At 36.8% G+C, this 17076-nt stretch overlaps 1 protein-coding gene across 4 annotated transcripts in view; it reads left to right on the top strand.

Annotated features, from left to right (window-relative positions):
- Window positions 1-17076, top strand: part of MARCHF1 (membrane associated ring-CH-type finger 1) — a gene marked incomplete at both ends in the record, with an annotated part of 462063 nt that overhangs the window by 124972 nt on the left and 320015 nt on the right. The window contains one exon of one of the 4 annotated variants that reach the window (XM_082652935.1): window positions 15625-15765. The exons of 2 other annotated variants lie outside the window; for them this stretch is intronic. In XM_082652935.1, the coding sequence (XP_082509061.1) occupies window positions 15625-15765 (141 nt within the window). Of the gene's footprint in view, window positions 1-15624; window positions 15766-17076 lie in introns of those variants that run through there. One more of the 4 variants, XM_082652933.1, reaches the window with a different exon arrangement.

Genomic DNA, 17076 nt, shown 5'->3' with positions numbered 1-17076 from the left:
CCCTTATATTATTGTACTTGAATCACATAGAAATTCTGTTTAGCCAGAAAATTGACTGGTAAACAGTCTGAAGTGTTATATGTTGGACCTTTGACTCAGTAACTAAATTGAGTTTCAGATTCCTAGAACAAGACCAGTATTTGAGTATGTATTGAATACATTTCTTAGGCTTAAGATTTCTCTAATATTCAAAGACAATCTTGGGAGAGTTCACTATTTTGCAAGATGCCTATTTCCAATATTATTTCCACCAGTCTTCTTGCTTGATGACTAAAATCCAGCTTGAAATTTTGGTGCATGGACAATATATAGTAATGACAAGAGAGTCTTGACTTTAACAGTATAAAATCTGAACAAGGTCTTATATTAACTCACCTAAATCATGAGGCAATTAATAAATATAGCTACATAATATTGTGTAACATAGAGTAATTGTTGGTTTCATATTACTTAATAGCCCTGGTGTTTTCTTATCTGAACAAAATAGACTTTTATAATGTTCTTTAATAGATAAACTGCTGGAAAATGCTCTATTTCAGGATTATTCTATTCCCCTTGAGTGGTCAGACAGAAACTATATGGGGAGAGTTTTCAACAGTAGCAACATATAATGCGTAACTTGTGTTTTCATTTGGTGGCGAATTCTGGGATCAAAGAAAGCAAGAGATGAATGGCCCCGAGACAGACCTTACGCCTTTTCTGGAACTGCAGTATCTCTGGTCAGGGTTTCGTTTCTCAACCTCCTGAATGAGCACGTTGAGTCTGCATGCAACTTGTCCGAGCACATCCATTGGGTGGTTCTTGTTATTGGGATTTACCATCGACAAAGGTCATGAAGCATCTTTACAGTAAATTCCCTAAAGGATATCTGCTATTTACACCTGGCTGCTCAGAAGCCCGAGTTAGGCCTGCATAAATCAAGCTATCATGGATCTAGATTATGATTGGGAAATAAGGCATGATACCTCAGCTCAATCATGTAATTCCTTCCCGGGTTTTTCTGTAGATATCCTTTTTTCTTTGGCTACAGTGACCTTGTTCCTTTTAAGCTATTGTTTAAAGCTTCAGACATTTCTTGTGCATTGTGAATTAAATTTTAAGGAACTATTTAGCATGTTGTAGAGGATCTGTTAAATGTTACAGAAAAATGTGTGGTCAGGAATCTGGCAGCAGGACATAGTGTCATATTAGAACTTTCTATTTCCTATTCTGGAAAAAAAAAAAGGCTCTTAGGGTCAATACTCCTTGCTTGTCATCACACAAGCAATCTATGGAGGGATATGAAGTCCACCAAAGTCCCTTTTTATTTTATTGTGTCAAAAACAAAGTTTCCTTCTTCTTTTATCATCAGTTCAACGTTTCTTTCCACAATGGAGCAGGATACATTTTAAATGTCAAATTTATCTTCAGATGGATCTTCACAGATTCTGTTTTAAAGCTTACTATTCACATACCCAAAATTAGCTCTCAGGGAATCAGTTCCAAATTACACATTTGCTTATGTATATACATGCATGTTCTTTTCTCTTTTGTGGTGAAATTAGTGGCATTTAGAACTCTGCAGAAGCTCATATCTTTTTAAATGTATTTTATTCAAGTATAGTTTATTTACAGTGTTGTGTTAATTTCTGCTGTACAGCAAAGTGATTCAGCTATACATATACATACCTTCTTCTTCATATTCTTTCTATTATGCTTTATCACAGGATATTGAATATAGTTCCTTGTGCTATACAGTAGGACCTTGTTGTTTATCCATTCTATATATAATAGACATAATTTTTTGATGTATTCAAATGAAGTTTTAATTTTTCCCTTTGAGAATGAACTGTTTTTTTTTTTTTTTTTTTTTTTTTTTTTTGCGGTACGCGGGCCTCTCACTGCTGTGGCCTCTCCCGTTGTGGAGCACAGGCTCCGGACGTGCAGGCCCAGCGGCCATGGCTCACGGGCCCAGCCTCTCCGCGGCATGTGGGATCCTCCCGGACCAGGGCACGAACCCGCGTCCCCTGCATCAGCAGGCGGACTCTCAACCACTGCACCACCAGGGAAGCCCGAGAATGAACTGTTGAATAGTTTTCTCTATCTTATATTCTCTGGTTTGGTGCCAACTTCCTATTTGTCATAAGAGTAGTTTGTAGTTTTTGTCATATCCTCACAAAATGACCTCTCTTTATGACTTTAATTCTAACTTACATTTTTATGGCATTCTTTTTTTTTTTTTTTTTTACTTTTGGCTGCATTGGGTCTTCATTGCTGTGCGCAGGCTTTCTCTACTTGCAGCGAGCGGGGGCTACTCTTCCTTGCAGTGCGTGGGCTTCTCATTGCGGTGGCTTCTCTTGTTGCAGAGCACGGGCTCTAGGTGCGTGGGCTCAGTAGTTGTGGCTTGCGGGCTCTAGAGCACAGGCTCAGTAGTTGTGGTGCACAGGCTTAGTTGCTCCGTGGCATGTGGGATCTTCCCCGACCAGGGCTCAAACCAGCGTCCCCTGCATTGGCAGGCAGATTCTTTACCACTCTGACAGCTGGGAAGTCCCTATGGCATTCTTATACATAATGTATGTGGACAGTATTAAAAGATGGCTCAGCATTGAGTAATGTTTTTGCTTTTCATTAACATATGGAAAATATTTTCTTTATTTTGACAACCTGCATTTCTTCTTCCTATTTCAATATTCATCTGACATTACTGAGTATCTGCTTTGTGCTATGATTTGGTTTTGATCTTAATGATATAAGAGACTTATTTGAAAACACCCTCACCCCTTTCTCAGACTACCCTCAACATAGGTAGGGAGGCAGAGAATGAACAAATAATCATGAAATGCAAAAGACTCTCTGATGGTGGAGTAAATAAACCACCAAGTTCTCATAGATAGGGAAGCAGGTAAGGAACCAGGCAAGATATCGCAGGGTTACTGCTGACGTAGTCTAGTGTAGACTGATGACAAAACTAGGAGAGCTGAGAAGAGACATTGCAGGGAGATGAATACAGAAAAGGAGGCTACAAGGAGGCTTACAAGGATCAGCTTCTCAGAAAAAAAAATTCAAAAGTGATTTATTAAAAGTTAATATACCTTTCACACTTTGAATTTTGGATATCGGTTTATAATCAATTAAACTGTGATATTTAAAACCCAGATATTACTGAATATTTAAGGACAAGTAATTTCTGGGAGTGGCAAAGATTAGTTTGTGGCAAATAATTGTACTGTTAAAAAAAAAATCTTGGTAGTCGATATCTGAATTATTAGTCAGGTCAAGTGTCCAAGATAAAAATAAGACTGAGTATACAATAGCATACTCATCGTATTTTTGACACTGAAATGTAATTCTGATTAGGTCATATGCAATCATTTTAATGTTAAAAATAAATAAATTCTACTGTATTATGGACACTGTATGTTCAATTAACCTCATATATGAAAGGAAATCCACAAAGAGGCTTCCATATGTTTAATATTAAAAATTTTTGCTTACAAATCTTATACTTACCATGATTATTACTGGTTATTTAAGAACTTAAAGAAATGAAGATGGCAAGTTTAAACAGTGAAATATTAGAACCGTATGGCCTTTTTTCTTCATTTTTAAAAAATTATCTGTTTATTTATTTTTGGTTGCTTCGAGTTGCGTCAAGCAGGGGCTCCTCTTCATTGCAGTGTGCTGTCTTCTCTTTGCGTGCCTTCTCTTGTTGTGGAGCATGGGCTGTAGGCGCGTGGGCTTCAATAGCTGTGGCACGTGGGCTCAGTAGTTGTGGCTCCTGGGCTCTAGAGCGCAGGCTCAGTAGTTGTGGCGCACGGGCTTAGTTGCTCCGCGGCATGTGGGATCTTCCCAGACCAGGGCTCGAACCCGTGTCCCCTGCATCGGCAGGCAGACTCTGAACCACTGCGCTACCAGGGAAGCCCCTCTTCATTTATATAAGTATCACAATTGGAGACTAGATAGAAAGTGAAGAAGGAGGTTCATTGTGAGTGAGCCCTAAGTTTAACGATTCTTGGTATATACCTGCAACTAAAAATCTGTTTTTCTTAATGTACCTTTTTTTTCTTTTTTTTTTTTTTTTATGGTACGCGGGCCTCTCACTGTTGTGGCCTCTCCCGTTGCGGAGCGCAGGCTCCGGACGCGCAGGCTCAGCGGCCATGGCTCACGGGCCCAGCCGCTCCGTGGCATGTGGGATCTTCCTGGACCAGGGCACGAACCCGTGTCCCCTGCTTCGGCAGGCGGACTCTCAACCACTGCGCCACCAGGGAAGCCCTGAATGTACCTTTATAACTTGCAAAAGAAGTTTGAGTGAGCTGCAAAGATATATTTGGAACATCAGGTAAAAATGTAGGCATTTAGGGAACTAGAAGACAACTAACAGTATAATTTAATATTTTCTGATGTTTCTAGTATACATTTTACGTACTTAGTGTAACCCTGAGCATTGATGAGGTTCAAACATTAAAAAGTGATCAGGGTTACACTAAGTACGTAAAATATATACTAGAAACATCAGAAAATATTAAATTATACTGTTAGTTGTCTTCTAGTTCCCTAATTGCCCATGTAAAGAGAGAAACATGAAGCTCTTTTCGAAGAGTTACAGTGTCAAAAAGATAAACTCTCTCTTTGATTATAAAAATTGAATAGAAATTTCAGCTGGTAATGTAGGAAAGGGAAGGAATAGGGATCCACAGTCCCACAGCGTGGACAAAACAAGGAAACTTTATGAAATTTTTACTATGTTTACATAAATGATAAAAGTCCCTAAAATAAACCTAGAAATCCAGGCATCCCTGTATTTATATTCTCATATATTTTTCATATGTTAGCCATGCAGAATTTCATTGACATTAAATGACATATTTTGGTTTTAAGGGAGACAATGTTTAAAATATTTCATGTGAAATGTTCAGTACCAGCTACTTGTTACAAATGCATATGCCTTTCAGAAACTTCCCTTGAGTAATGCGTGACACAATCATCTTGAAATCAGCTCAAAGACCAAGAGAATTAGAAAAGAAACCAGTATTCCTGGAAGCTATATTTTCAGGCCCAATGAGGATGGTAAAAACTGTATATTTGAAAATTTTAAGCAAAACACCTAGACATTTCAATGACTTTCAAGATGTGAAATATAAATCTCTGGAATATATTACAAAGTTCTTATCAGAAAAAATTCACATGGCAATGTTTTTTCTTAATAAATATATACTTAAAATATATTAAGTCTATTATATTAATATAATATAATATATTATATATATTATAATATATATATAATATATATAATATAATATAATATATAATAAAATATATTAATAGTATTAAGTCAATGGTTTGCTAAATTTTTATGATAAAAAGATAGATAAAAAAATGTTTTCACACTGGAAAACTTTGGAAACCCATATTTTATTCAAACACCTTTAAATGTCTTCATAAAGCTACTCAAGAAACCCAAAGTTCCTTTTTTGTTGTTTTGTTTTTCATTCTTATACGATCTCACTTTCATGCTCTTGGTAAATAGAATTTTTGAGGAAGTGGACATGTCTGATGCACATAGCGAAATGTATCCTTCAAAGGCATTGCACTCAATTTTATGAATTTCACTCTTTCACTAAATTCCCTCATTTCTAGAGAGATGAGGCTGGAAGTTAGCCTATTTTCAACCCAGTGGTGATTATTTTGTTTGGAAATTTGGGTAAAATCAATGTGGTCACTTTTGAATCCCAAACAAGTAGTACATACTCTTCTGCCATTCTCTTGTAGTTATTTATTTATTTCTCCTAAGAAGGTAAAAATAACTCCCTTCAAAATTTCTAACTTCAAAAATTAGTTTGTGGCAAATAATTGTACTATTAAAAAAAAATCTTGGTAGTCGATATCTGAATTATTAGTCAGGTCAAGTGTCCAAGATAAAAATAAGACTGGGTATACAATAGCATACTCATCGTATTTTTGACACTGAAATGTAATTCTGATTAGGTCATATGCAATCATTTTAATGTTAAAAATAAATAAATTCTACTGTATTATGGACACTGTATGTTCAATTAACCTCATATATGAAAGGAAATCCACAAAGAGGCTTCCATATGTTTAATATTAAAAATTTTTGCTTACAAATCTTATACTTACCATGATTATTACTGGTTATTTAAGAACTTAAAGAAATGAAGATGGCAAGTTTAAACAATGAAATATTAGAACCGTATGGCCTTTTTGCTTCATTTTTAAGTATTTATTTACTTGTTTATTTATTTTTGGTTGCTTCATTGCTGCACACGGGCTTTCTCGAGTTGCATCGAGCAGGGGCTCCTCTTCACCGTGGTGTGCTCTCTTCTCATTGCAGTGGCTTCTCTTGTTGCTGGGCACAGGCTCTCCCCCTCTTTATCTGTAACCTCCCACTCCAACACTGAGAAACCTCGCCCTCCTTACTTGCCAACCACTTATTTAGCTGTTCAATCCCAGCATACCTGTCAAGCTGTGTCAGAATTGTCAACCCGTACTTCCGTGGGGAAATATTATATGAACTAGAGCACAGTGCTGATGTACAATATTTTTTTGCTGTAATCTAATAGATTCCACTATTTCTAAAGTACTTAGGTCAGCACATTTTCCCTCATGCTTTTCGGTGAGGTCCTTTCGTACATTTGTCACGTATTTAGACTGTATTTTTCACATTCCATCTTGGGATCTCCCAACCTTTTAAATGACATGTTTTAATTTGCATCCATTTTCAGGTTTACACTTTGTGCTGTGAAATTCTATAGACTGTCACAATCCCACAATCTATTACCGTGTCATACAGAATAGTTTCACTGCCCTATCACTGATTATTTTACTGTTCCTATAGTTTTGTCTTTTCCAGAATGTCATATAAATGGAATCACACATAAAGTAGCCCTTTTCAGACTGGCTTCTTTAAACATGGCAATATGCTTTTAAGATTCATTTATGAATCTTTTTATGGCTTAATAGCTCATTTCTTTTTATTTCTGAATAATGTACCATTATATGAATGTACCACAATTTATTTATCTATTCACTGACTGAAGGATATATTAGTTGCTTCCGGCTTTTAGCAATGATGAATGAAGCTACTAGAAAAACTTGTGTATAGGTTTTTGTGGAAACATAAATTCTCAAATCAGTTGGATAAATAGCTACAAGTGCAATTGTTTGATTGTATGGTAATATTTAGTTTTGTAAGAAAGTACCAAAGTGGCTGCACCATTTTGCATTCCCACCAGCAATGAATGAGAGTTGCTGTTGCTTTGCATCCTTGGCCAGCATTTGGTGTTATCAGTTGGGTTCAAAGCCATCCTAATAGATATGTAGTGGTATCTCATTGTTTTAATTTGCAGTTCTCTAATGCATATGATGGTGAGCATGTTTCATATGCTTATCTGCCATCTGTACATCCTCTTGGTGAGGTGTCTGTTCAGATAATTTGGCCATTTTTTACTGGGTTGTTTGTTTTCTTATTAATTTTTAAGAGCTCTTTGTATATTTTGGATACAAGTCCTTTATCTGATAAGCAGTTTTCAAATATTTTCTCCAAGTTTATGACTTGAGTTTTCATTCTCTTAAGTCTTTCAGAGAATAGAAGTTTATAATTTTGATAAATGCTAGCATCAGTTTTTCTTTCATGGATCATGATTTTAGTGTTTTATCTAACACTTCATTGCTGAAGCCAAAGTCACTCACATTTTCACCTTTGTTTTCTTCTAGAAGTTTTATAGTTTTTATTTAAACTAGGTCTATGATCCACTTTGAATTATTTTTTGTGAAATGTGTAAGGTTCTGTGCCTAGATTTGATTTTTTTCATGTGGATGTCCAGTTCTTCCAGAACCATTCATTGAAAAAACTATTTTTTCTCCATTGCATTGCCTTTGCTCTTTTTCATAGATGAATTAATAATAACTATGAGTTTGTTTGAGTGTTTTTGGACTCTCTATTCTGTTCCATTGTTTTATATGTTCATTCTTTTGCCAATATCACTCTGACCTGATTACTGTAACTTTATGTTAAGTTTTGAAGCTGGGTAGCGTGAATCCTTCAGCTTTGTTCTTCTTCACTATTGCCTTGGATATTTTAGGTGTTTTGCGTCTCCATATAATCTTCAGAATAAGTTTGTCAATATCTACAAAACAGCTTATTGGAATTTTGATTGGGATTGTGCTGTAGCTCAAGTTAGGAAGAATTGACATCTTAACAATATTGAGTCCTCCCGTCCATGAACACAGAATTTATTGGCATTTATTTAGATGTTCTCTGATTTTTACAATCAAGATACTGTAGTTTTCCACAAAGATTCTTTAAGTATTATGTTAGATTTATACCTAAATATTTCTTTTGGTGCTATTGAAAATGGTATTGATTTTCACAAATTCCAGTTGTCCACTGACAGTATATAGGCCTTCAGGTATATAGGAAAGCAGTTGACTTTTATATATCAACCTTGTATCCTGCAAATATTTCTTCTCCTTCTTTGTTATCTTTATTTCTTCTTCTGGTATTCCAGTTATGCATATGTTACATCTTTTGAAATAATCCCACAGTTCTTGGATGTCCTGGTGTTTTTTGTTTTTTTTTTTTCCCATTCTTCATGCTCTTTGCATTTCTCTTGGGAAGTTTCTGCTGTTCTGTCGTCAAGCTCATTGATAACTTCTCTTGGCCATTTCCAGTCTATTGATGAGCCTGTCGAACACATTCTTCATTTCTATTACAGTGTTTCGATTTCTATCATTTCCCTTTTTTTCTTTCTTGGAGTTTCTATCTTTCTGCTTACCCCACCCACCTGTCCTTGTCTGTTGTCTACTGTTTCCATTACAACCCTTAATACATTAATTATAGATATTTAAATTTCCCTATCTGATAATTCCAGTATCTTTCATATCTGAATCTGGTTCTGATGCTTTTTTATGTCTTTTCAGACTTTTTTCTTGCTTTTTAGTATGTTTTCTAATTTTTTTTTGTTGAAAGTCACATATGTTGTATTAAGTAATAGAAACTGAAGTAAACACCCTTTGCGTTTCTATTTTCCTGGCTAGAAATAGGGTGTATTTAATGTTTGCTGTCACTACCAGATGCTTCAGATCCTTCTAGCATCCTGTGTTTGTCTGTTGGCTTTGAGCCTTCCCTATGTGCTCCTCCTCCAAGAGGGTTAGTATCTTGCAGTGCTTTCGGTTATAATCTGCTAGTATTATCCTGAAGCCCTTTTGGTATGGTGGGAAAGTAGAGTAGAAGGAAAGTATTCTACAATGGTATGATTAAATCTCCAAGTCTTAGTGGGCCTGTGTTGCTGGGCTATGGCCTTCACAGGTGTTTCTTAGCTTCCCTCCCCACCTTAGATGAGGCAGGAAGCCTAGAAATACCTGAAGTGGGAACAGTGCCCTTCACTCAGGTAGGTTAATTTGACTCTTTTAAGATATTTTCCCTGAAGAATAGGTCTTTGTTTTTTATGTTTTGTTTGCGGTACGCGGGCCTCTCACTGTTGTGACCTCTCCCGTTGCGGAGCGCAGGCTCTGGACATGCAGGCTCAGCGGCCATGGCTCACGGGCCCAGCCGCTCCACGGCATGTGGGATCCTCCCGGACCGGGGCACGAACCCACGTCCCCTGCATTGGCAGGTGGACTCTCAACCACTGCGCCACCAGGGAAGCCCAGAATAGGTCTTTGTATAGGAGTGTTCTAGGGCATTTCATGATGGTTACTCTTCCCTTCTCCTTAGTAGTACCACAGTGGCACCTTTCTCAACTGTTCATGAGATCTAGGTAAGCTTCCTGGTGGTGAGACCCAGGAAACTCTGGGGCCTCCACTAAGAATGCAGCCTCCAGGAAGTTCTTCTTCTTAAGCTAGGCCATATTGTGCCTCCAATAATACATCAAAATTACTGTGTGCTAACACCAGTTTATGATTCTAGCAGCTTCTCTGCATGTATTCTGAAATTGGCCATGCGTCTCTGTAGGCATCTGTCTCTCCATATTTGGGGGTAGTAGTTTTTTATTACAACTTCATTCTCTGATGGTTCCAAGAAATATCATTAATTTTCAGTTTGTTCAGGTTTATCTTTTTGTAAGGATGGGAGTGATGATTTCTACACTCTTTACATGTCAGTGTTGAAACTAGAAGTCCTTCACACTTCACTTTTGATGTCTCGAAGATTGGCCCAACCTATGTGCTAAGGGTTGAGTGACTACCACCCTCTCATAAAGAGGCTTCTTAGCCATCACTAAAGTGTGGAAATGTGTGTGTGGCCTTCCCTTCATCTGCGTCTGTATTAAGACTGGAGTAGTCCCTGCTATTATAGTTTTCCCAAGGTTGCTGACCTGGAAGCTGCCCCTTCCTCCTTTACTAATGACCTCAGTGTTACGGCTCATACTGCTACCAAGACTGTCTCTTCAAAACCCTTCTCTCTGCACTGCCCCAACAGAGGGCGGATAGGAGCCCCTTACCTTTTCTGTGCCATTTCTTCATTCACAAGGCTAGAGTAACTTATAAGACTTCACAGAAAGATGGCTGCTTCTAAAAGGGATTGCAAGGTAGAGGGAGAGTTTTTAAAAGAAAACTATGTACTAAATATATCTTTCCTATAGTCCAAGCAAAAAAGCATTTAAGAATTTAAACCTTTTCTATGAGTCACGTTATGGTTGTTCCCATTTCTTAACTTTACTCAAAAGGGGAGAGCTCTTCTTTATTTTCTCCTTTATTTTATTATCAACAGTTATTTATTGGGTTCTATATCAGTTAGTGTTCCACATCTTAGAAGGCAGCTATGAACCTCTCTGTCCATTTGAGAAACCTCACACCCTTCTCATAGAAATCAGAAGGCCCTCAGTACATACTTCCATTTCATAGCAATAAATTTAATAAATAGTTACCTAGTGTAAAGACCATCTGGTCTGAAGACTTCCCAGCAGGCAGTTCTTGATGGTTGTTAGGACTCCATGTCTTCAAGGACAGCTCACAGTTGTGTGTGAGCGCTTCAAAACAGCCACGCAGGCATCCAGCGTAGCAGTTGGTGTGACTTTTAGGCATGTATGTTATAGTCTTCTGAGGGTCTAGGGAGTACTCTTGGAGCACACACACACACACACACACACACACACACACATATACACGCACCTTTTCAAAAAACAAACATTAATTCTCAGAGATATTGCAGCCTACTGAGGAAGGGAAGCATGTTCTTAACTGTCCCTTCCTTCTCTTATTTGCAAGTTGTTTCTTTCATAATGGAGATCGATCTTCAAGTTCATTCTGGCGGGGTGAGGAAAGTGTTCCATTGTTGAGACATATTTCTTAAGGACACTTAGCTAAGGAAATATATAGTCAAATCTCTAAAATTTTCGTTTGAAAAATCCTTTCAAATTCTTAGACAAGGACTATCCTCAAGTTACCAATTTGAGGATGGTGGTGTACATGAGGAGGTGGGGGAGACTTTCTCAGTTCCATGTATGTGGTGAAGAGGGAAGGACTTGACCAGGCCCTTAACTATACTCTACTGGATGCGGCAGGGAGCGGGCGATGTTTTAGGAAGGAGAGAGTTGAGAAGGTAGACAGACAAAGTAGAGGCAGGCAACTGCGTTTTTTTTTTCTGTGAGAAGAAAATGTTCTTTTTTTTTCTTAACGTCTTTATTGGAGTATAATTGCTTTACAACGGTGTGTTAGTTGCTGCTGTATAACAAAGTGAACCAGCTATACATATACATATATCCCCATATCCCCTCCCTCTGCGTCTCCCTCCCACCCTCCTTATCCCATCCAAAGCACTGAGCTGATCACCCTGTGCCATGCAGCTGCTTCCCACTAGCTGAATTATATTAGTTTTGGGGTACAGTAAGGTAATTTTAATAAGCTCACCTAGAGAGATCGGCTGGGCTTTCTTTCCGCCAGGCAGCATAGCTGCAGGAGCGCCACTCACGTGGCGCTTATGTGGAGCGCACCCCTTGGAGCGCAGTGCCATTTACATGGATTACAATGGGAAGGAGGCCCCCTAGCGTTGTGTAGCAAAGCTGGTTGTGGCAGCCTTTGGAGTAGTAAGAATTTTAATTTTCATGTAAGTTATTTGTAATTGTATTTTCTTTGGAGAGTTGTCCAAAATCAATGGTCTCCTTCAGCTGATATTAAGTCAAACATCTGTTCTCAAGGTCTTCATAGTACTCATTGCACTGCTATCAGAAGTTGATTGACTTGTCAGTTTCCCCCCTACCTGGAACTCCAGATCGCTTTAATCCCTTTACCAATAGTTCCAGGCACACTGTCTGGCACAAAGGAAGGGTTTGCTAAATGTTTCTGAATTAAAAGTAACTATTCTCTATGACATACACCCAATTGCCCTGCATTTTTTTCTTCCTAATTTTAATTTGTTGTCAATTTAGTTCACAGAGAATGCACTGTGTTTCTATTTATTAAATTAAATATCTCCTAGGGGTAGCATATTAAAAATTAAGCTTAGTTAAATCTCAGTGTCCCGTGATCATTATATAAGCTGCTCATTGCTGCATCTCATATTAGCTTGGTTCAATGGTTAGATGGTAATTGACATGAATACTTAATGACCACGTTTCCATTCTGATATATTACTAGTGATACTTACAGTTTAAAGTGCATTAGGGTTAATTGTAAATGCTTATAATTTGCCCACCCTTCTGACTGACAGCATATTCTTACACCTCAGAATATGATGAGCACTCCAGACCTGTGTAGGAAGAATGCTGGTCTTCAGAGGCTCAGCAGTCACCATTATTAACCCTTCAGTTGTCTCAAATCTATGACCTAAACTGTTTCTGGAATTTCTACTTTGTCATCCATGTTGCCAAAAAGATCGCTGTGAAGTGTAACCTAAAGTCGGAGTGTTTTGTGATAATAGAGAAGAAGATATTATCTTTAGCAACTGTCACAGTCTCTTCCCCACAGAATTTACAGGATGGTGCAGTGGAGCTCTCCTTTCTTCCCTGTCTCCCTCTCTTTCAACTCACCTACACCTGTGCTGCTTCCTTGGAGGCCACTGAAACATTGGTTTCTTTCAGATATGATGCTTCAACTCAAAAGTAGCTAGTAAAGTGGGTGGATGCATATTATACTGAGCACGTCATTAGACAAAGCTTTTCTCTTATCAGATGATGTGAATGTCCAGATGTAGTCATGTAAACATCAGAGGTCTTTATTATAATCTCACACATTCTTCATTCATATGATAAAAGGTGAAGTGATGCTGTCTAGTTAGATTGCTCTGGTCATTTCACACATTTAACTTTCTTTGTGAATATTCCTATGAATATGTCCAAGTTCAAAGAGAAGCTTTCCAGTCTTCCAGGCCGTAGCCATGCATCATGTTTCTTTTCTGTTTTCCCACAACAGACAGGACAGTGTCCATGGTAAATATTCGATGATGATTATTAACACATTATTTAGGGAAAAAGAGTATGTATTTTAACTGGTTGAATTATTTAACCTAGTTAATCATCCTAGAATTAAGATAATGTCTGTTACATGCAAAAAAAAAAAAAAAACTAAAACGCAGCTGACGTTTTATTATACTACATCAGCAGGTGTAGTCCAAAGTTTAATAGCCCTGTCGTGATGACTTGTTCAACAAACAAGTTCAGAAAGATGGTTTGCACAAGCAAACTTCAGGGGGGACGTCTAAGATCAAAAGGGGCAGACAGTCACCTTGAAGTTGAGCATATAAGTTCACAAATTCAAAAATTAGGGAGTCAGGAAGATCCTAGTTATGCTTGGATTTTAAAATTCTAGAGAATATTGCACTGAATCTGACTCAAATCAAAAATGAAAGTAATCTTCCTCTTATGGCTTTTCCATGCCTACTTCAGTACCTACAGTATAGTAGAGGCTCAAGAAATACTTAAGGATTAATGTTGACTGAATAAGGAGGAAGATAGCTATGACCACCACCATCACAAGAGAAGGCTACAAATGAAATTAAACTGCTTTATTTAATCTCAGAAACTGAATAGGAAATAAGAAGTCGACTGCTTTTAAAAACATATCCCAGAATGGGTACTGATGATATAATTTTTGTGGGCTACTTTATTATGCTTTTTATTCATGCATGAATTCAACATTTTATTATAAGCACTAAAGTGATATATTTAATTATGGAGTTAAATTTTTTTTTAATTGCCAAATGACTTACAAGTAGGACATTTGTTTGTACTTGATTAAACTGTTTTGGTCGTTATGTATCATTTCACTCCCTGCTTTTGAATAAAGCTACTCATTTACATTTACTGTTAGTACACTTCAAGAAATGTAGTTAAATACTGATGACTAACCAAGATACTGTGTACCAGGAATGTGGAAATATTTACTTTCTGTGGAATGCAAATTAGTTGGAGATGCAGATTTTGCATTACACAGATCAGAGTTTTCAAATAAAATCTCAAGCAATGTGTTTGAAAGGGCAAGCATTAATAATTTGTTGCTCATTCACACAATTGCTTTGAAGCTCCCCTCCCCATTTTCCTGCACCTCAGATGAATGATTCACTCATATAAGATTGCCAGTCTTATTTAAAAGGCCATTCCATTGAGTATCTTAGACTTAATTTTTATGAAAGTTTTTTAGAAATAATTTCCTATTTACATTGTTAAGATCCATTTCACTTGAGTATTTTGTCATTTACAGTAATAACTCATCAATCCGTTAATGCAACCTTTCTTAATGTTACTTTTATTAGTCCTATGAAATGTGCTATTTTGAACCTCTGAAATGTTATAAACCACCAGATTGCTAATTGCTTTGGATACTGTGAAAAATAATTACTCCACATTATTTTTTATATTTAATTGACAGTGTAATGCATTTAACTAAAGATCTGCGATGAACTATTTCTAATTACTGAGGGTGGTGGAGTGGAAAAACTAGGCTGTGAAACTTTACAAGGAAACAATGTTTTCTTCATTACATTAAAAGTTATTGTTGATATAACTTTTTCAGAGACAAACAAAAAAATTCCTTAAATGGGAAGTTCTGGAAAGCTAGAAAGAGTTGTGGAATATTTTTATTCATGATATAGTAAGGATATTTTTTAAATTATTATTTTAATAGATTGGTGATGGGTGTCATATACTAATTTTACCATGCTTGCCCTAAAATTTCTCCTTCTTTAGTTGGCAGAATTTTATGAGAGAGATAATCATGCCACTGCCAGAATGAGTAATGTTCATCACTGGCCTGCGTTCAATTCATTCTGCATCTGTAGGACATTCAACTGAAAAGCTATGCCAAATTTTAGATATTGAAATATGTAGATATATCAGGAACTGAGTCTGTTCTTAGCTCTCAAGGTAAGAACTTCTTGTTAGAAACCGATCTTTGAAAATAACTTAGAACCTGATGCAAGGAATTCCCACCATCTAAAAGTGTCACGAATTGAGGTGTAAAACGTTAGGCTCTTTGAGTAGACGTGTACTGTTTTCATTGCCTGTGGTTCTGAGGTTTTTAATGGTCAGCGTATTCTTCTTTTCCTCCCTATAACACCTGGCTAAAATGAAGTGCCTCCACTGGTATTACATTAAATTGCTTATTTCATTTCAATGATGTACATTTTCCAAAAACAGACATCTAAAACAAGTGACCTGTTTCAGGGAATGTAAATTATTTTCAGAATTTCAGAAATTGAAAAGGGATAAGAGGAAGGAGAAAATGCTGGGCTGGTGTGAAGCGATAGCGCGTAACCCTCGCAGGATCCCTAACAACACGCGGACCCCCGAGGGCTCAGAGGAATGGGCAGACGCCTCGCAAACCTCCACACTGGTGAGTGCAGCCGTGGTACCTCCAATGGCTTGTGTGAATGGATGCGGAGGGAATGGGGAGGGGGCCGGGGAGGGCTTCCTCAATAGTTCTCTGCTTTGCAATGTATTATATTGCTCATATAGACGTCGCTTAATCAACGGGTAGTAATAAAAACATCTTAATTTCATAGAATCTAGAGTTTAATTCAGATTAACAATTTTTTTTTTCTTTTTGTTTCTTTGGACATCGCCCGTCCGTTATGTCAGGGACCTTACAGAGATATTTAAAGTTTATACCTTGCATTCTACACTTCGGTAATGGAATCATTGGAGGAAAACGAGTACCGTTATCCAAAAATAATGAAAAATCAGAATCCTACCTTCTGTATTTTCCTATATTGAATCCTTTTTAAAGGCATTTTTAGAATATATAGGATTCAAAAAATTATAATTTTGATATAAAATCGTAAATTGCTAAAATGATTTGAAGACCAGATCAATAATATACTCTTTCTTGTTTTGTTTTCTGCGTTAAGTTTACACGTTCGGCTTTAGCTAGCTTTTATTTCCCAGTGATTAGGAAAAGAGAACTCATTAGCAAAAGGAGTTTTATAAGTTCTTTGTTTAGGTTTTGGCTGCAACATACTTCATTTTGATTTAAGGGAGGAAAATTCCATTCAATCTCTAAGTTTTAAATTGACATGTTAGTTGTATGTTAATTGCTATTTTACCGTTTTATAAGAACACGTACTTTCATTAGCCTGATTTATTAGTTGATGAACATATAATTAAATATAAGCAAAGGTTTTAGGTTTATTTTTTTACTTTTGAGTTATTTGATAATTTCTATCATTTTACATAAAAACAATGGTCCTGAGCAAACATTATAGAGTGAATTTCAAGAGAAACCATGGAAAGGAATAGGCTTTCAATTGATAAAACATAGAAATGGGAATTCTGTTTAATTCCATCATCTTAGACTGTAGGGAGAGGGCTGAGGGTATGAAGAAAGTATGCAATGTGATTGGACAAAGTTCTAGGGAATAGATTCTTTGAAATTATTATCTGCAGTGTTTCATCTCAGTCATATGCTCTTTTGTAGATTACCGTTTTCAATAAAACTGCTTGGCATGAATTAACACCATTTAAATACACATGTTGCACAATATTTATACATAAAGCTGGATTTTGTAGGTACTATGCAATAACTAAAATTTTTTAAATAAAAATATTACTTCTGTGATCTCATTAGAGTGGCTTTAGTGCTTAATTACTATTTCATAGAACCATAGATCAAAACCATTAAAAAAAATCTTGAGCCAACATTTGGCCT

The sequence above is a fragment of the Grampus griseus genome, assembly GCF_964374135.1.
Source record: "Grampus griseus genome assembly, chromosome: 4".
In the NCBI taxonomy this organism is placed as follows: domain Eukaryota; kingdom Metazoa; phylum Chordata; class Mammalia; order Artiodactyla; family Delphinidae; genus Grampus; species Grampus griseus.
This window is presented reverse-complemented; position numbering and strand designations above follow the sequence as displayed.